The sequence below is a fragment of the Calidris pugnax genome, unplaced genomic scaffold, assembly GCF_001431845.1.
Source record: "Calidris pugnax isolate Ruff unplaced genomic scaffold, ASM143184v1 scaffold272, whole genome shotgun sequence".
Lineage (NCBI taxonomy): Eukaryota > Metazoa > Chordata > Aves > Charadriiformes > Scolopacidae > Calidris > Calidris pugnax.
Window position 1 is genome coordinate 86,054 of NW_015091016.1, and position 20,560 is coordinate 106,613.

Below are 20,560 nucleotides of genomic sequence, written 5' to 3' on the forward strand. Positions count from 1 at the left end.
CTTACTGGAAAGCAAAGCGCTCTGTGTACCAGGAACTGGGTCAAAACAGACCTACTGGGCCTTGGCTGCACCAGACAGCTCTGTGGGCAGATGAAGCATTATCAGAGGAACTCCCATTGGCAGCTTTGGGCATTATATATATATTTTCTTAAAGAGAAACTGAGAACTGATAGTATTTTATCAGTATTTCCTTAAAACACAGCAAGTTTTCTCCCCCCAAAAGCACCCTGTTTTTCTATAGCACATTCAGAAGATCCTAAAATACTCTAAAACACGAGAAAATGGAGATTAAAGAAAAACGTAACAATAATCAGAGCAGAGGAAACAGCAAACTTGCCAAGAAGGGATTGCTAACAGAGAAATAGCAGAGCCAAAGCTCCTCACCTGGCATCGTATCGCTGGAGCCCCAGTGTGACAGTGTATGACACCACGCGCTTCCGATTGTAGAGGTTCACCCCGCTGTACTTCCCGGGGAGTCCAAACAACAGATCTGCAAAACCAGTGGGAAGAAAACATTAGGATAACAGCGGAAAAAAAAGAAAAAAGATGGGATACGAGAGGCGTTTGTTGTGAAAAATGATGAATGAGAACTACTGTTCTTACAGGAAGCGCTTTCTCAGTGTTCTGGTGAGACATTATCCATGTGTAGAAACACCTGATGCAGGGGAATAATCATAGAATAGAACCATAGAATTGTCCAGGTTGGAAGGGACCTTTGAGATCATCAAGTTCAACCCTCAACCCAACACTGACAAACCCACTACTGACCCACATCTGCCCGGCTTTTAAACACATCCAAGGATGGTGACTCCACCACTGCCCCTGGGCAGCCTCTGCCAACACTGGACAACCCTTGCCAGGAAGGAATTTTTCCCAATCTCCATCCTAAACCTCCCCTGGAGCAACTTGAGGCCGTTTCCTCTTGTCCCATGGCCTGTTCCTTGGGAGAAGAGACCGACCCCCCCGGCTACACCCTCCTTTCAGGGAGTTGGAGAGAGTGAGAAGGTCTCCCCTCAGCCTCCTTTTCTCCAGGCTGAACACCCCCAGCTCCCTCAGCTGCTCCTCACAAGACTTGTGCTCCAGACCCCTCACCAGGTTCTCTTCTCAGTGGTGCCCAGTGACAGGGCAAGAGGCAACAGGCACAAATTAAAACATGGGAAATTCCCTTTAAAAAGAAGAAAAATCTTCCTTCCTGTGGAGAAGTTGCCTGTCCTCATGCCCCTCATGTTCCTGCTGCAAAACCATCACTGACATGGTCAGAGGGGTTTTTTTAATTAAGAGAGAAGAATAGTTTTACGATATCCAGTGTCAATTATGGGTCTAAGCAAGCAACAATCAGTGGGAAGAGGGTGAAATTTCATTTATCTGTGACAATGAGACAGTCTTTGACAGAAAACAGCATGAGGGGAAAGACAGATTAGAGCATACATAGAGTAAGGGGAACAAAAAGACTTGGACAAGTTACCTGCTATTTTTACACCTATAGAAAGGAGTCTGACTGAATGGAATTATTCACTTTGCACAAAACCAGATCTGAGTTCAAATACAGATATGTCTTCCTTCCTGTGGAGAAGTTGCCTGTCCTCATGCCCCTCATGTTCCTGCTGCAAAACCATCACTGACATGGTCAGAGGGGTTTTTTTAATTAAGAGAGAAGAATAGTTTTACGATATCCAGTGTCAATTATGGGTCTAAGCAAGCAACAATCAGTGGGAAGAGGGTGAAATTTCATTTATCTGTGACAATGAGACAGTCTTTGACAGAAAACAGCATGAGGGGAAAGACAGATTAGAGCATACATAGAGTAAGAGGAACAAAAAGACTTGGACAAGTTACCTGCTATTTTTACACCTATAGAAAGGAGTCTGACTGAATGGAATTATTCACTTTGCACAAAACCAGATCTGAGTTCAAATACAGATACGAAATGAGAGATGACATTTATTTGGTAGCTCGTTTCAGATGTTGTGAGTAACAAAATGCCCCCCAATTTGCTAAGATTGGCCATCTAGATGTTGGAGATACTGCAGACAATACAGCGACCCAAGCTGTAGGCATCTCTCAAAGCTTTTCTGGCGCTTCAGCCTCAGCCCCAGTGACAGGACAAGAGGTAACAGGCACAAATTAAAACATGGGAAATTCCCTTTAAAAAGAAGAAAAACCTTCCTTCCTGTGGGGAAGTTGCCTGCCCTCATGCCCCTCATGTTCCTGCTGCAACACCATCACTGACATGGTCAGAGGGGTTTTTTTAATTAAGAGAGAAGAATAGTTTTACGATATCCAGTGTCAATTATGGGTCTAAGCAAGCAACAATCAGTGGGAGGAGGGTGAAATTTCATTTATCTGTGACAATGAGACAGTCTTTGACAGAAAACAGCATGAGGGGAAAGACAGATTAGAGCATACATAGAGTAAGGGGAACAAAAAGACTTGGACAAGTTACCTGCTATTTTTACACCTATAGAAAGGAGTCTGACTGAATGGAATTATTCACTTTGCACAAAACCAGATCTGAGTTCAAATACAGATACGAAATGAGAGATGACATTTATTTGGTAGCTCGTTTCAGATGTTGTGAGTAACAAAATGCCCCCCAATTTGCTAAGATTGGCCATCTAGATGTTGGAGATACTGCAGACAATACAGCGACCCAAGCTGTAGGCATCTCTCAAAGCTTTTCTGGCGCTTCAGCCTCTTACCTTTGAGAGTGGCCGACGTTTGTAATGTCTTTGGTTCATGCTGGTGGATGGTTTTGATGATATCTGGGTCAGCATTGAATCGCTCGCGGTCGTTCTGCCAGAAGTTGCCTGGAGACAGCAGCAGACAGCCGTGCTCGGGGAGCAGATTCCGCAGCTTCTTGAGGCCAGGCAGAAGATCCGTTACCTGAAGGCAAACTTCCTCCAGGCTTTTGACACCAGAACTGAAAGGCAAATAAAAGGTTAGATGGCGTTAGGTGTGTGGCAAGACTCACAAACAAAAGGCAAAGCTGCTGAGATGAACACCCCAAGGTGCCATCCACGTTACTGCTCTTGTTCTTAACAACTATGGACCAAGAGCCTCGGGCCACAGACTGGGATCTCACTGGGATCTCGTGTGTACAGACCCCAGAACCCCATTATCATTTTGCTTTCACTCTTCACCCATCCTAGGTGCCACAATTTGCAGTTCCACATTTAAGACACCTCCAGTCTACAGAGACACTGTCTCTTGGAATTCTCCTACAAAGACCCTCTGCATACTCATTTCCACGTATACAGAAGGACACTTTATGGAAATCTTTATTTGCTTTCTGAGGTGTACAGATTGCTCTAAAATGTACAAAGGATTCAATATCTGCAACTGTGCAAAGTGTTTCCAGAATTCCTCTGCGTTGTAGGGAAAAGAAAATGCGTTACAGGCTCAGAAATCAATAGAGGTGGGACTGGTATGAACAGGACCTTGTGTTAAAATTTCATTTTAACACAACTGCATCAGCCTTATCAACTAGGAATTCAAGTGAGATTTGAATTGGGCTCATGGTAGGATCTGTCTGTGGAGGTTTAGTGACAAAACCTGTCAGCCTGCAGTTTGGGTACAGGAGGAAGAGCTGCCCATCCAACAGAGAACGTTTCCCTCAGCGTGATATGGGCAACTGGTGGGATTTGCCCAGAAAGGGTATAATTAACAAAGGTTAAATTAAGATGCAAGAGCCCAGTCTTCCCTGGCTCCAGCCTCGCAGATTATGGTGGCTCCAAAGGACAACTCATTCAGGGTCCTGTTGTAATATCCCTTTTCTAGAGGAGGATTTTTCAATAGTGACTACAAAGAGCAACCACGGGAACCAGGCGATGATGATGATTTGAGTTACACCCTTGTGAACACTCCCTCTGGAATCTATATCCTGTCACTGTATGGCAGGATACCTAGAAAAGTCACACCTATCAAAAGAAAATACTGTGTTTATAGGAACAGAAGCTTTCTGAAAGATAATTTAAAGGAACTGATGCCTCCAATAATAGCTCCAGGAGGGGTAACGTAACTATTGTTTTGTATTTCTGCTTTAGTTGACCGTGAAATAGTGATGCCTCCGATAATAGCTCCAGGAGGGGTAATATAACTATTGGTTTGTATTTCTGCTTTAGTTGACCGTGAAATGTAACAGTGGTAACAGCTTATATTGCAGATAAGCCTAAGTATATTCTCATTTGGGAAGCAAACTCACACAGCCAAGGATCTCAAGCAGTACATTGTGGATGCAGAGCGATACCAAAACCCATGAACTGGAATAAACTATGCATTTCAGCTCACTTCTAATATTTTACTAACGACTGCTCCAAGTTTGAGCAAGCTGATGGAAATATAATCACCTTGTGTTTCCTACCCAGTTGTCAATAATCGTCAGCTCCTTCTTTACTTTAGTACAAAAAAAATGCCTTTTTTCATATTAAGAAAATCAGCTGCACTTAATTTAGATTCTAAAATTATCCCCAAAGTCATTACGAAGTTCTTTGTTGTCAGTTTCAATCTCAAAGTTAGATGTTTCCTGAAATATCTGAGTCTGTCACCAAAATGGGAGCTTTTATCTGAAGGTTTAGGTCTAAGTGCTCAGATCCTTTTTTTTTTCTCTGATGGCTGCATAAGTTTAATTTTGCTTCATCAAGGGCAACACCAAGGGGAGATAATGAGACACCACACTTGGCCTGTTCTCAGCATCATTATTCTCACTGAACACACACAGACAAGCAGGGAAGGAAGGAAGGCAGGAAGGAAGATAAAAACTTAGAAGTTGAAGGAAAACTTGTTTTAAAAAACAAAGAGAGGCAAGTTAATGTGTATAAAATGTATTTTGGGTTTACAGAGAGAATATGCCAAACTAATCTGAGCGGTCTTTTCTTTAAAATGCCTGCCTTCTTGGATGAGGAAAGCCCAGCAGATCCCATCTGCCTGAGCCCCAGTAAAGCCTCTGATGCAGCATCGCACAGAAAATGCACAGGAAAGACACAAGTTCACACAAAAACTGCGATGCAGTAAAGAAGGAGGTTAACAGGAAAATGGTCACGGGGCTGCTGAAAGGGGAACCACTATTATTGAGAAAAACGAAGTGGAATTTCTCACAGACAGTTCGGAAGACCAGGATGATTATGTATTTTTATTAATAACCTTGGAATAAGATATAGGGATAGCTGCCAATGACACAAAATAAAGAAACAGCGTTAATACAGAAAAGGAACAGAATATCTGCAATGGATGATGGGAGGGCTGGAATAAATGCAATCACCCTTCTATTAACAGTACAAAGTACAAGACTTGGGGACTAACAAGAGTTTCTGCAGTAAGGTGGGAGCTCATCAGCTGGAAATGGCAGAGAGGGACACGGAGACGTTGATCAATCGCTTCATAACATGTACAATTGATGATGACAAGGATTCGGGGTGGGGAGAATGAGTTCTCCCTGTAAATATCTGGAAGCAGAGGGAAAGCTATTTTTTCGTACAAAGAGAGTATCAGGCCAAAAACAAGCAGGTCCTAAATATAGAAAGTCAGGAGAAGGTTCCTGACCATGAGGAATTCTAGAAGAGCTTCACAATAGGAATGGAGGGGGTCAAATGAATGTGCTTTAATGCAAAGCTCATGTGTTTATGAAGGGATTGTATGATGCTGCCATCAACTGTAACAGCCCTGGGACTCTGCCTGGATGGTTCCTGATAATTATCAGTGACTAGAGCACAGGGAAGTTGTCTGATACAAAAGCTAAACGTGCAGGATGGATACGGTGTCACTTGTTAGCAGCGACCTCTTGTTTTCATTTAATTTTCAGAATTTTACAAATCCAGAGTTAACTATCAGATTTAGGAGGCAGGAGTTTAGAAGACTGGTGTGTGCAACAGTGGGTCAGCCTGCCTTCTAGACAAAAACTTAACGAACACTCATTAATTACCTGTCTCTCAGGGCATGGTTTCTGATCTCCTCCACCAGCTGGAAGACGCGGGAGAGGGGTGAACGAAACACATCGACGGCGAGGAAGTTCTTCTGCCACGGGGAGACGGTGGCCTTCACAAAGATCTGCTGGATGTAGGCCACGGGAGCACCGACGTACTGCGGGGAGAAACCAGGGGGGGAATGGAAACACACAGCGAGCGGGAAGCTGCTCGGCGGAATCAGACCCCGGCTTGGCACCCTTTCAGGAAGGGGTTTGCCAGCCAGGCTGTATTTTCCTTTCCCAAATTAGAGGTGAAACATGACAGCACCAACCTAGCAAGAACAAAAAGAGCCTGTTCCTCAAAGAGGCAAAATGCCACTGACCATTTTGGCATCGTTTCGCGCCTCTTTGTGAGGCAGAAGCTCCCAGCTCCTGCTGAATTTGGTGCTGGGATGAAAGGCAGGAGCAGGAACTCACTGCCTCTCACCAGGCTGTGGTTCCCCCCCAACCTGTGCTGGTTCTGCCGTGTGCCATCTAAATCTTCCTGGTCTCTGTGCCCAGGCTGCTGGTCCCGCTCTGGGGAACTCCACATGCTGTGGCAGCCAGAACTTTTGTCCTCTATTAGCTGAACCAGGCAATAAAACAGAAAAGGGATGATTTAATCAGCCAGCAGCAGCCCGAGTTACCAGCACAGTGCAAAAACACTCTCAGTGGCACCAGGGAGCGTAAAAGGCAGCAAATTATTTAAATCAGAGTGAGAAGAACACACATGGGGAGAGTAGAGAACTGAAGGCATCAAAAGCATTAAGCAAACAAGTAATTTCTACCTAAGAGAGATCTTGGAATGAAAAAGAACAATGCAATTTAAAAAGGATGATTTTGTAATTGTTTTCTGATTTCCTGGACCAGGTTATCAGCCTTCTCAGAAAGCATGAGGGCTCCAGTTTGCTCATGCAAAAGAAAAGTCAATTTCTTACCCTTAACATAAGGTTATGAGTCTAGTTTACCTGCATGATACATACCAGCCAAATAAAAACAAACAAACAAACAAAACCAACACCCACTTTTAGATTATATTCCATTCACCAGGTTCTTCAAGCATCCCAAGACCACACTGTAGTAGCCAGCTCCACAGCCAGTCCTTGGCTGCCTAAATTCTAATTAAAATGAAAAACTCGTGATTGTGACTTTAAGAAAAAAAGCCTATGTCTTGGAGATGAAGCCCAGACTGTTGACAACATCAGAAAAAAACCCTGCTGGATGCAGTATTTTAAAGCCAAAAGAGAGAAAACTGCAAGCGCTGAGGAGCTGGACAGTCTGTCTTCCACCTCCAGGTCAGACAGACATTCCCATTCCGACAGCTTCGAAGGACATCCGATATATCCAACCTTCACAGGATAAGCTGGTTGAAAGCCAGAATTCAGATCCCTTCGGAGAGAGGCTGACAACACCATCATCACCATCGGAATTACTGGTGGCATCTCCACAGGCTGTCACAGCAGTAAAGGGCTGACTAAATCCTATTCTCACCCTTCAGAGGAGGCCAAAGGCAGGTAGGTGAAGCCATGCGTGTCAGCAGGAAGCTTGTCCTCCCAGAGCCCATCCTTGAACTTATTTAAAACCTAATAACTCTTTAAAAAGCATACTACTTGCCTTAGGCCAAGTTACCCTTGAAAAATAGGCTCTTAAACACCGTTTCAGAGCTTTTCGCTCTTCCAAACGCCTAGCATCTGTTTTTCTGACAACACAAATACAGCCTAAACTTAGGAGCTACAGAAATATTACTCGATAAAGCCAGGACTCACCCAGTCGGGACGCTCGCCCAGATCCCCTTGCTGCAGAGCCGCCTCCGGAGAAGGTGGGGAATAATCCTTCACGGGGGTGCTGTACTCCACAGGGCCCGTGCCAGGCAGCGGCAGTTTCAGCAGCGGGTAACTGTGGTTAAGATATAAGCAAGAAACATCGTGGTTGGTTTTTTTTAAACTAGGCTTTTAGACAAAAAAGCTCAAAAAAATGAATGGGTTGTGAAAAATGAGCCCACTCCAGGTTAGTCCAAGCTCTGCAGGACACGGCTGCGATGCAAGAGGGTGTTAGGAACTGTTTGTATTTCCCCAACACAAGAGATAATTGGATTTTTCTCCCTTGGAAAGGGATAACTGAAAGTTCTGGGAGATAAAGAATGGAAGTTCTTGCAGGACCTCACCAGGATTACTCGCTGTCACCTGAAAGTTAGTACTGCTAAAAACAATGATTAAATACAGCCTCAAATAATAAATACACATCTCAACTATCCTGCAGCCCGCACAAAAACTGAGACGTTCATTGTATTCAGATGGCAGCTTTCCTGACCCAAACCCCACATTAATCACCCCATTTTCCTCCTGAAGATTTAAACTCTTTTCAATATTCATCATTAAATTCATCGGTCCTCGAAGCACTTTTAATAGTAGCAATGAGACACCAAACCTTTTTGCTACTATAGTCTTCAAATGATTGTAGCAGATGCCCCACAACAGAGACTTCAAACCACTTGAAAGTTGAGAAACTGCGATTTCAGGGAGTTTAGAATATTGGTTTTAGCTCCAGATGTTCTCAAAAGTGATTAAAACCGTATCAGAATTGAACTAGTGAAAAAAAAAAGACTGATATTGATGAAGAAGCTGGAACTATCAGCACCAAATGAACCAGAGACCTGAATTTCCTGGGCTTTCTGACGATATAACTTCTCTCTTTTCATTCTGATGCACAACAACCTATCAAGACTTAAATTTCTGATGTATTTTTCCATTTATAGCTCAGCTTTCCTTGCAATAGTGCCAGAATAAATATAAAGGTCTTGGGATTGTTTTCCTGCAATACTCTGCCCACTTCATTATGGATTTGCCTGAATCATCAAAGGCCACGGAGGGGGACAAGCAACAGCTAAAGACTGGACAACAAAAGGCTGAAAAAGAACAACGAAATCAGAAGCAAAGCTTGTCGGATTTGCTATTTTATTAAGTCTGACAAAAAATACAACATTTAATTATTATTATCATTTCATTGGGCAACTGGAGGGAAGAGAAAAAGAAATAACAAGATAATACAGCAGAGGTGAAAATGCCCAAGAAAAGGCACAAACTGGAGACTCAGCACATCCCCTTTTCCTCTCCCAATTAGCCATCAGTTTTAGTCCTTCGAAACGACACGTAGCACCTGCTTGTCCAACTGATGTCCAAATTGTCCTTTGCCACAAAGCTGCTTTCCAGCCTTTGAGTGCTTATTCCATCCCAGGTGGGGGGCTCTGTGTTTGCCTTTTTGCCTTTGCTGAGCTTCCTTGAGGCAACTTGAGGTTGCGTTTCTGAACGGCAACCATGCTCTCCACCATACTGACTGTCCTCCCATGTCTGGTGTGATCTACAAACTTGGTGAGCATGTGCTCTGCTCCTTTATCCAGGTCATTAAGAGCGATTTTAAATAGACCTTGGCCCTGTTGGTGGAGTAGGGAGTTAACGTGAAGAGCTGTGGGAGCAGCAACTCGCAGCAGAACAATCATGGAAGGTGAAGAACCTGAAATCTCCACAGCTGCCTGCAAAACAACCACTTGGCCATAATCACACATGTTTTCCCAACGTTGAGCATGTCCCATCAAGCAATTCTGGATTCTGCTATTTCCTTTCTGCGCTTGAGGCCACAAAGGAAAGCCTTAACACGCCAGCTTACATACCACAGAAACTTGGAAAAAAAAAAGAGTATTTCTATATTTAAAAAACAACTAGCCTCTGGAGATGGTTGTCAGTTGCTCCACCATGTTGGTTCTCAGCCATTAGTACATTTACATCTGAATAAAACCACTTCATTGCCAAGAAACATCCCTGTTGCCAGAGCGGAATGGAGATGTGTGTCAACTCCTTGACTATCGAAGGATTTCCTCCTACCAACGTAGCAGCTCTTCATGGCAAGCCCTGGATTTAGCTACAGAAACCACCCGAGAAGTTGGGAAGGAGGAAAGTTCATCTAAACAATGGCAATTTGTACACAGCTTCCAGTGGGCTCAGGGTTACACGAGGCCTCGGAGAAGGAAGCAAGACATGACAGGCTGCTTGAGGGCAGCTAAGGTGGTGGTCAGCTGAGGATCCAGTATTTGGTTTTTTCTGTTGTCAATAAAAAAAGTTTATTTTTCTGTAGAGGAAACAAACCACTCCCATCCTGGAAGTCCAAGCCACCTCCCAAAACACTGGACACAGCAACTCACAGCTCCTTAATGGTATTTTTGAATGACCTAGATTTTTGTTTTATTGGGGTTTATTTTTCACGTTAGGATTTTCAAACTTGTCCAAAAAATTTGGAAGTACATGCAATGGAGGAAAGAGTCAATTTGCCCCATCCCTGGTGGGCTTCAAGGCCAGGTTGGAGGGGACTTGGAGCAACCTGGGCTGGTGGGAGGTGTCCCTGCATAGGGCAGGGGGTGGCACTGGATGATCTTTAAGGTCCCTTCCCACCCAAACCATTTTGTAATTCTATATTTTACTGAGACCAGAAGTGTTGTGGCAGCTGTGATAGCAGAAGACACTGATGCACACCCATGAGGGACAGGACTTCCTAGCAGCTGGTCTGGCACATCAAAGAAAACCCTGGAATTATTTTTTTATTATAATGCACAGCTTCAGCAACACAGATTTGCTTTTAAAAGGTTTAAAAGGTTAAAACACTCCCTGTTGTCTGTAAACACCTTTGTTTAGCTCCTTCAGCCCTTATCACAACATGATCTAGATAGTGTAGGCTGCTCATGGAAGTGTTTTGCAGCAAAGCTCAGGAAGAGGATTTACTGTTGAGACTCATCAAAAGCTCCCTCATCTTGAGCCAACTACATAAATACACACACAACATAAATAAACAACCCCACAAGGGAAGCCAGAATATATACTTATAGATAGATCACAGTGATATTTGAGGATTCGTGTCTATGACAGGTTTGGAGAATGTCTGATGGAAGAACACACAAAGCGCACGCTCTAGACTATACATATTATAAGGTATTTCAGTTAGATGCTAAAACATTAGTTCTTTAATTTAATTAGCCATATACAGGCACATGGTACCAGCTGATTTAAGTCAGTGACACCTGAGACAGACTGACAGCAGAGACAAAAAAGGGACAGACTGAGAAAGAGCCACCTAGTGATACAGAGCAATTCACTAGACCTACTGCTTCAGAAACCGATGTTAAAGCATCTTTTAAGTAAAAATATACTTTAAAGTCCAAACCAAGAGCTGGTGCTGAGCTGTCAGAAGCATCCTGGCTTCCCACAGCCACTGAATGCTGCAAGGATTGTGGGATGTGACAGGCTGAGGCCCCAAACACGAGAACTGCTCCAAGGCAGTTCCAGGGAAGGGATTTCTAACACTCAGGTTTGATTCTCCTCACAATTTGTCTATTGTAAAGAGATTTTTTTTGACCGTGAGGGAAAGAGGTGAACGCCAGAACAGAAAGGATAGAGAAAGAAAAATAGGACCCTAAACAGATTCTGGGAAAGCTCAACAATGGATTTAGTTTTGAGAAGGGTTCTTTTTAGATGCTCAAGTGATGGTACAACGCAACATCCTTCTGCAAAAATAAAGGAAAAATTGATCATCTACAAGTTGGTATTGCTGAATTTGAGCACGAGTACATTTCGGTTACCGAGCATGAGGCAAGTTGAAGCAAAAAATGCTCATCCAGCTACTTTACATATTTTCAAGACAGCTTAGAGAGCCAAGGTGGAGCAGCGCCAGGTCAGCCCGAGGCAGCTGGCAACCAAACTGCAAACCCTACAATCGCATATTCCTCCTGCTCAGAATCAAAGAGGAGATCTCCAACACCCCAGAATAGTCTTGGGCTGGTGCATACGAAGGGAAGTCAAGAGCTGCCAGGTCTTAGGTAACAGGGAAGGTTATATATTGCCTTAAAACAGCCACCACCTCCACTGTGCACCCTGTAGAACAAGCCTTTAGCCTGTTCTATAGTATCATTATTTTTCAGCCAGCCTAAAGTATCACAAAGACAGAAAAACCTGAAAACCCATTGCTAATAAGAGATATGAACTTTGATTAAAAAGGCCTTGCCAGAGGGTAGAAAAGGCCAGATATTTGGCAGCAACAGTTCCCTTTTTAGCTTTGGTAAGTGCATAAACAATACCTGTTTCTGAATAAATGGTGGTTGCTTTGCCCTGTTTCCCACTGACAGGACCCTCAAAAACGTAAATAAAACCCCTTTATTTTTGCTATAAAGATTCCCCTCACTCTGAGCTGCCAGGTTCCTTTTTTTCTGTGAAGCAGAGGAGAGGCCTCGTTACACAGAACTTGCTTCTAGTTTCATCATGCGGTCCCTGAGGAGACTCTGTCCTCCGTGGATTTCGAACACAAAGAGTCTGACAGCAACTTCTGAATGCAGTTCCATTTAGGTGGGATGATGAAAATGATATATAATAAAACAAGACATTAACTAACAAGCCCTACACCTTGTTCAGCAGAAAACCCTCCTTCTGAAGCAAAGACTAACTTGGATGTTCAGACTTTGATTAAGCTATAGAGTAAGAACGAGTCATAGGAATTTTTGCTTTGAATATTAAATTTATAATGTCTACACAAACGATTTGCAAGGTTAAAGAGAGAATATGTTCCAACAACCCATAACAGACCCTCTGTGGGGACTGTGCTGCCTGGTCCTTGAGACCGGGTCTTTTTGAACAGGGATGATACCCACACGTTAATTGTTGTCACCTTGATTGAGAACCAGGACTGATACTGGATAAATTCTGGACCATATCATTTATGTCATTCATTTATTAAAAGGTTATCTGAACACAAAGATGGTCATGTTTTACTGAGGTGGGAAGGAGGAAATCAACAACAACAGAGTCAATTCCTTCTGCAGTAGAATTTTACAAGCTCTCCTTGATTCTGGGTGCATACAGGTAGAAGAGAAAACTCCATTTATCCTCTCTCCCTTTCAAGAATTCAGGATGTAGTTAAAGCAAGCAAGGCTGGATCCAACAGGATTTATTTATTAACCATGTTTAAGGCTGAAGAATAGAGAATGCTTCCCTTTTGCTCTATTACCTTTTCTCCTTTTTCCACCCACTTCTTCAGGCATGAGGACTAACCTTCTCAGCAACATGGAGGATATTGACAAAAGTCAGTATGAAACCACTTGATCACTCATATACCTTCTTTCCTCGTTAGGAAGGCTTACAGTTCCTAATACTTAATTGCAGACACTAATCTGCATCACTACACACATGGTCCTGAGCGTCCCTTATCAATCACGTTGGACGGAAACATCACCCAAGTGACCTTCTACCCTGAAGCTGGACCTTGATTCTTTCCACCAGGTTCCTTCTCCCAATTTCAGCACATTTCTCACTCCTGTTTTACAGTGAGGTAGATGAGATGAATCGGTGATAAAAGTTCTGACCTAGTGGGCACAAGGTTCCTGAGCAGAATGAGGACAGCTGCTGGCAATCCTAGATCAGATTTCCTCTTCTCTGGGAAATCCTCAATTTAGGAAAAGGAGTTTTTGTTTTGAGCCCTCCCCAAAATGCAACATTTGTAGGGATAAACAATTTATACTGTAGCAGTTGCCTCGCATTTCTGCATTCACCCCAGCAACAGCACCTGAAAGATAACTGAAAATAGGAGCTTAATACCACTGGAAGTGCTGGTGAAGCAATTAGCCAGCATGAGCACTGTGACGTGGTGATTTTGTGGTTCAGGGCTCATGGTGGAACTCCGTTTTGGCTAATGCAAGCCTGACACGTGAAAGCAGCAAAGCTGAAGGCAAAAGCTAGAGCAAAAAGACAGATAAGACTGCAACCACATCAACAAAGATAAGCAGGATGTAGAATCCACTCGCACGGACCTTGTAGAGGCTTCATATTTCTATAGAACAAGAGATCTGAAAATAAAACTTATCATTAACAGTTAAAAGAATTCATGAGCAGCAGTGAAAATCAGGAAAGCGATGCCTTGATGGCTGCTCACAACCTTGAAGAGACATAGGCATGAGAAGTGATCTCACAGGCCTTCAATACATGAAAATAATCACTCCAATAATTTTGTAACAGTAGATGTGACAGAAGTCTGTCTTTATCCGCAGTGATGCTCCAAGAAAAACTTATGTCTGTATCTCTATCAACACACATGGAGCTCTTCTGAAAGCAGAGGAGTAGGGTCCATCATCATATAGGGCTTTATTTTCCCAGAAGAGACAAGATGCTTAGAATTAAACCCTTGATGACAGAATCTGTCTGTGCCCAAATCTGAGCACAAAAGTTTTCTCAACTCCAGTAATGATGCCTCACTGGAAACGATTAAGAGGCTCATGTAACAGTTCTGATCATGAAAATATATTCATTTGGATATGCAACTCATACCCAAATTAGAATCCATAAAGAGAATGGAGAATTTACAAGAACAAACAACACCTGTGTGCCAAGGCAAGGGCTGAAAAAGAAGAGTACAAACTCCAGGGAGAAGAGAATAAGCAAGTATGGAGGGAAAGATCAACTTTCCTTCTCCCCATTATTAATTTATGGCTTTGGATTCCACCACCAGGTGCTTGGGGATTACTTTTATCTTACTTATTGCTTTACTTCACTTATTCAATCAGTTTTTACTATTAACTTATTTAACCACACAGAGACACTTCATCTCTGTCTTCTGTCCCACGCAAAAAGATAACAAAAATCTACTACATTTAATGAAAGGGTAAATACAAGAGCTGCTGCCATAGCCCACAAGACAGGGAAACCTAAACCTGCTCGTGGCATTGCTCTGAAAACCCCTAAAGCAGCAGCCCCCTGTGACCACAGGTACTCAGTGTGACTCACCAGCAGGCCAGAATGCAGAGCCCTGTGAAGAGGATGATGGGGATGGGGTAGGAAGCACACAGGAGCCCGTGGTTGTAGAACGCCCGCGATATCCTCTCGCGCAGTTTTTCAGTCAGGGTCATCCTCAACTGTCGTCACCTGGTTGCCATCCCGGAACACATCAGGGGGACAGGCAACTCCAGCATGTGCAACTCTTCAGCAAAGGCACTGTATCCAGCTGGAAATTGGGAAAAAAAAAGCAAGCGGGTGAGGAAAATACATAAATTAAAGGAAAACAAACATTACTGATTTGATTTAGAAACATTTCCGATTTGATTTAGAAACATTTCCAGCATTGTACCTCCTCAGAAGGGAGAAACAGACACCACACACTGAGCGCTTGTGATGAGCCTACAGGCAATTTGATCAAACGACTGGTTTTTGCCCGGGGGAAGGAAGGGCTGAAAACACAAGTAGAGAAGGAGAAGGAACACCAGCCCAACAGACGTCGGGCCCCGCCGCTGGTCAGAGAGAACAGGCAGGAACAGAGCTAGGAACCAAAGGGGCTGAAAGGAAGGAAGAAAAGGAGCTTAGCAGTAAAAGAATTAAGCCGTATTCCGAGGAGATGCCAAAATGCCAATTAGAAAAGAAGGATTGAGGCTCCCTGTCAGCAAGGAGGGCTTAAGGGAAGGGCTCTCGGACACCCACTGAAGCACTTCCAGCGCTTTCACTATTAGCAACACACCGGGGAGGAGGGAAGAGCCCAGAACAGGCTTTACTGCTCAGACAATCTAAAGAAAGTTACTTTTTTTTCTGCATGAGGAACGAGGGGGAGGGAGGCATAAGCTGCCACAGTTCAGAAGATGAAGCCGGAGCACACCACATGGTAAAACAGAAACGAAGGCAAACGCTTCTCATCAAATGTAAGACTTTGGAGGAGGCTGTTTGCCAAGTGCAAACTGAATGGCAGATGTCAGAACCGGGCAACTTCAACTGGCAATTTGATTTACAAAGTATAAAAAAAAAAAAAAAGCCCGCAATATAAAAAGCCCTAAGAAAAGGTTAAGGTAATACATTAAAATAAAGCCCAAATCGAATTTCTAGGAAAGACGGAGCAGAAGCCGCCTACCCTCAAAAAGTCATCTTTTTTTAAATCTCAGGCTAAATGCAAAGCATGTGGTTCTCTAGAGCATTCTGAAAAGCAAAAGGCTTGGATGCAAGACATTTTATTTTTCCTTACAGTCCAAAGCTATGATTATCCAAGATTTTTTATATTTTTATCTGAGAGGAAATAAATACATTTTTCCTGGCTTCTCCTGAATAAGGCTGAGACAATAAGAGACCAAAAACATAAGAAATAAGTCATTTTGTCCACAGGAAAGCTCCAGAGAATTCAATACAAGACCTAAACCCAGGCTGCCCATTAAAACCAGTTGGTCATTTGACATTTGGAACAATTCACTCTCACTGACTTTAATGGAAAAAATACCAGAGGAGAAGGTCCGATAGGTTCACACAGGTAAGAAATCCATTAAGGGTTTTTATACATATCTGGCTCAGGATTTCTGTAAGCCTCAAATATTGAGAAGCTGGGGGAGGCATCACAGCTGCCCTTTTGTTTTATATTCTTTTCTAAGCATCTACTTCCAGCGACATGGGAGAGAGCATAAGAGGGAAGACAAACCCTAAGCACAGCCATTATGCTTTTAATTCCAGATTAAATTTCATTTAATGCCCACAGGACTATTTTACAATGTTCTATTTCCCTACCCCTCCAGTAACGCAACTAAAAATAATCTTTAGCAAGATAAAAAGACTTTTAGCAACAGAAGCACCAGTATTTTGGCCTAATGACTAAATAGAAAACCTGGATAAATATTTTTGCTCGTAACTTTTAGCATCTTTCTACATCTTTCCATAAGAATCGCTATCACTTTCTTAGTTGTAGGCAATTTTCGTTTGCCTGAAGTCCAACACCAGCAGGAAAGTTCCAGGATTTTGGGAGAGGGAGGGATGAGAAATGCTCTCTCACTGCCTGGAGACCTTGCAATGCCAAAACACTGCACACTGAATTACTGCAGAATAGAAAGGTTTTGTCACACAGAGAACCTAAAATACGGTACCCCACAAGAGAACAGACATATGGGATATAGGAATATGTTTAAAAGTTGTAGAGGTCACAGCGGAAAATGCTCAATATTCAAACTTCATATTCCCTCACTTCACCTGATGTGAAACATCAGGGTTCATTAAGAAAAAAACACGAAGCATTCCAAAGGTAGTATTTGCTTTTGGGAGGGTGCATATTGAATTCTGAAGTCTTTATTAACTTTATGCTACAACAGTGCTCTTAAAAAGTTAAAAGCAGGAACCGTTCGTATTCAAAGTCATTTTTGCAAACAAATATTAGCTCAAGCAAAACAAACTCTCTGATTGTAGGACAAGTGTTGAAGGAGAATCCATTCAGGGTCTTTCTTTCCTTTTGCATGACTGCAAACCCCAGGCAAAGCTCGCCTGGAAACAAGAGGAGATGAGGATGTCCCCTTACCCTTGCAATAGAATATGGTGCTTTCCTGGTTCACTTCAGGTAGAAGAGACAGAAACACAATGAAGTTCAGAGAGATCGTAAGAAACTAAAGCAAACAGCAGGCTCCAAAGAGCATGGTTTGGTTTTTAAAGTCTCTTCATTTCCAAACTAAGTTGCACATTAAGCAATTGCGGAGATTCTCTAGTGCTTCCTGCCATTTACAGAGCGTAAAATATGATTATTGCCAGGATTACAGAAATTCAGCCATACACAAGCGTGATTTCAGTCGAGCTGCTTTCTCACAAAGACACATCCAATTCCAAGGCTTCTCTGCGGCACTTCCCATGGTCACTGTCACCCGGGGGTGGGCTGGGGGAGCAGAGGTCCCAGAAGGACACCCCACACCTAGAATCTTTTTCCTAAATTCTTGTGTCAGACAGAGGAGAAAAAGCAATCGCTGAAACAACTCAATTGCCATTGTCTAATTGGTAATTTGCTGTGAAGCACAGCAGATTACGCTGTTTAAGGGACTAAGGACACCTCACAACCAGGTGGGGATGAGTGAATATCACGACATCCATAGGTACAACAGCCCCACTGCTGAGACAGCCTGACCCAAAGCCTGAAAATCTTGATGTAGCACCACGAGCCAGGTGAGGACGAGTCGCCGGAGTCAGCGTCCTCCACTTCTACCATCTCATCAAGAAAAAGCACCATCATTTATTTGCTCTTCATTCATAACACAAGTTGGGCAGAGCGAATGTTAAATGCCCACAACACCCTCAAGATCCCCAAGGCCACATTTTTTCAAGCTGCTCCTTATCCTGGTTAGAAAGTGTGTTATGTTATACACCACTTAATTCATAACATGCTCCCTGCTGATTACTATCAGAAGACAAAGCGACTTCTCAACCAGAATTAAGTACTGCATCATGCCACCTGCTCCCTGTCCCACCAGCCGTCCCCTCAGCGTACACCAGTGCAGCATCTCTTCATCCAAACCCTAAAAAACCAGCTCCTCCTCACCACAACTTCTAGCCAGCCAACAGCAGGTCAGCATCTTCTATTTTCTGCCTGACCAAGAGTTGAGATGATTCGCTTTCTACCATCAAAGCTTTCCCCTAATGAGCAGTTGATGGTGGAGAATTTTCAAAATATTCAGCTGGTCAACTCTGCATGGGGTAACACCGCTGGACTGGAGCTGAAGCCAGAGAAGCACGGTGAAGGTCGGCAGGGACCTCTGGAGATCAGGCAGGGTGACCTGGGGGAGGCTGGTCAGGGTGATGCCCAGTCATGTTTCAAGTATCTCCACCGATGGAGACACCACAGCCCCTCTGCAACTGGTTCCAGCAGCCTACAGGTACCTAAAGGGGTCTACAGGAGAGATGGGGAGGGACTCTGGATCAGGGAGGGGAGCCCCAAGAGGAGGGGGAAGGGTTTGAAACTGCAAGACGGGAGATTGAGCTGTGGGGAAGAACTTGTTTGGTGGGAGGGTGGGGAGAGCCTGGCCCAGGTTGGCCAGAGAAGCTGTGGCTGCCCCATCCCTAGAGGGGTTCAAGGGCAGGTTGGAGGGGGCTTGGAGCACCTTGGGCTGGTGGGTCTTTAACGTCCCTTCCCACCCAAAACCATTCTATGATTCTATGAAGAGAGCAGGTGCCAAGGTCTTCTCCAGTGGTTAGTCCTTGGCACGTTGTATGAAGCCTCTACACTCAAAGACTTGCTCTGCCCCATCACACACAGCAGTGTTCATCAAACACACATCTCATCAGTCTTAATTGGACACTTTTGGTAGCCCACTCTTTGGTTCTACAAGCCTCACTAAGGTTTAAGTTTAGGAAACATAGTGCCAGATCTCTACGTACAGACAGCAGCTTCTCCTGAGGTTTGACACGCTCCAACACAGAACCTGAACAACCTCCTCCATTTCCTCATTAAATAAGAATATGACCGAGAGTCCAGACTAAGTGAGTATTAAACTGTGCCTCAAATGCACGAGGAAAGAGCTTGCTTTTCCATAGTTTTATGGATGCCGGAACAGTTATGCTTTCTTGGAAAACTCCTACTGTTGCAGCAGTTTGCTGGCTCTATGGCAAATTCTTACAAAAAAACCCAAGATTGACCAGCAAAGGAAGAAATGTAGAATTTCTTCTTGCAGGAAAAAAAAAACCTCCAACAAGGAGATGCTGAATGATACTACTTTTCCCCCAAGACAAAAGCTTTTATCTCACTTAACAACAGTTACATGTTCTGAATTCTTTACATTTCTGCCTAAGAGCTTTTCAAAGCCTTCACAGAAGGTCCCCCTTTACCTCCAAGTGCAGGAAAAGGAAGCCCTCTCATATGTAGATAAAGCAGCTCAGACAACAAGAGCCCACTGTAGGCTTACAGGCAAAATTATCAAGTGTATGAAAACTTTTCCCTTTATAATTAACAGCAATCTCTTCTTTTAAAGGCTATTCAACACCTCAATTTTCCATACAACCTTCTTGAACCAGACCTTAGCGCCAGGTAGTCATAAAAACATATTACTGAGCTAGTGAAGAATGGGAAAAAAATTATATACATTACAAATGAAAATCAGTGTTGTGTAGTAATTTCACTTGCACTTCAATACATAAAACAATTTGCTCCATCTTGTTGCCTATAGCAAAGCCCTACACCTAAATATTCAATGTGAATTTTAACCCAGCATTTCCCACTTAAAATGCTGAGCTTGGTAAAGCAGGAACGGATCCAACACGGTCCTTCTGCTCCCCCAAACCCCCACCATCAGCTGCAGCATCCCCCCCTGGGGGATCTATCATTTCAAATGTGTGACCTGGCTCTCCAACCTACCTGCTCTTCACAAGGGGAACAGCACATCACATCGATGTAGCAGCCCCAGAGCAGATGCAGGATTTCAGAAGCTTCTACTGTGCATTTGGGGAAGAAAAAGTGAGGAATGAAGGGGAAAGAAGAAATAATCCACCCTCCTAACACTGCTGTGGTTCATTGCCACGTATCCATCAACCCAACACAGGCTCCCTGGAGACAGCACCATCAGCGGTGGAACCTTCAAAGTTATCACAAAACAAGTGGAGACAGGCAAGATCGATGCTGCTAGAGAGAAAATTAGCCAGACTAAGTAAAATTTGTACTGTCAAATGAGAATTTATTTTTTTATCTGGGCTCCAGTTAAGTTCTTGAGCTACAGAACAGAAAGTCCACAAAGGACAACACCTCATGGCAGCACTTCCGCAGCCTGTGGGGACACATTCACACACAGCTACAGGAACTATATGCGTTCCTGGGCGATGCCCAGGACAC

General features: G+C 43.5%; 1 protein-coding gene across 1 annotated transcript in view; it reads right to left on the reverse strand.

Moving 5' to 3' along the window:
• The window catches only part of SCAP (SREBF chaperone), a 58,970-nt gene extending 43,863 nt beyond the window's left edge, over nt 1–15,107 (reverse strand). The window contains exons 1-6 of the mRNA XM_014955774.1: nt 15,089–15,107; nt 14,749–14,965; nt 7,705–7,834; nt 5,918–6,075; nt 2,700–2,920; nt 385–490 (exon numbers count right to left, since the gene is read on the reverse strand). Of these exons, the coding sequence (XP_014811260.1) occupies nt 385–490; nt 2,700–2,920; nt 5,918–6,075; nt 7,705–7,834; nt 14,749–14,870 (737 nt within the window). The 5' untranslated portion in view covers nt 14,871–14,965; nt 15,089–15,107. The remainder of the gene's footprint in view (nt 1–384; nt 491–2,699; nt 2,921–5,917; nt 6,076–7,704; nt 7,835–14,748; nt 14,966–15,088) is intronic.
• Nucleotides 15,108–20,560: the final 5,453 nt, after the last annotated feature.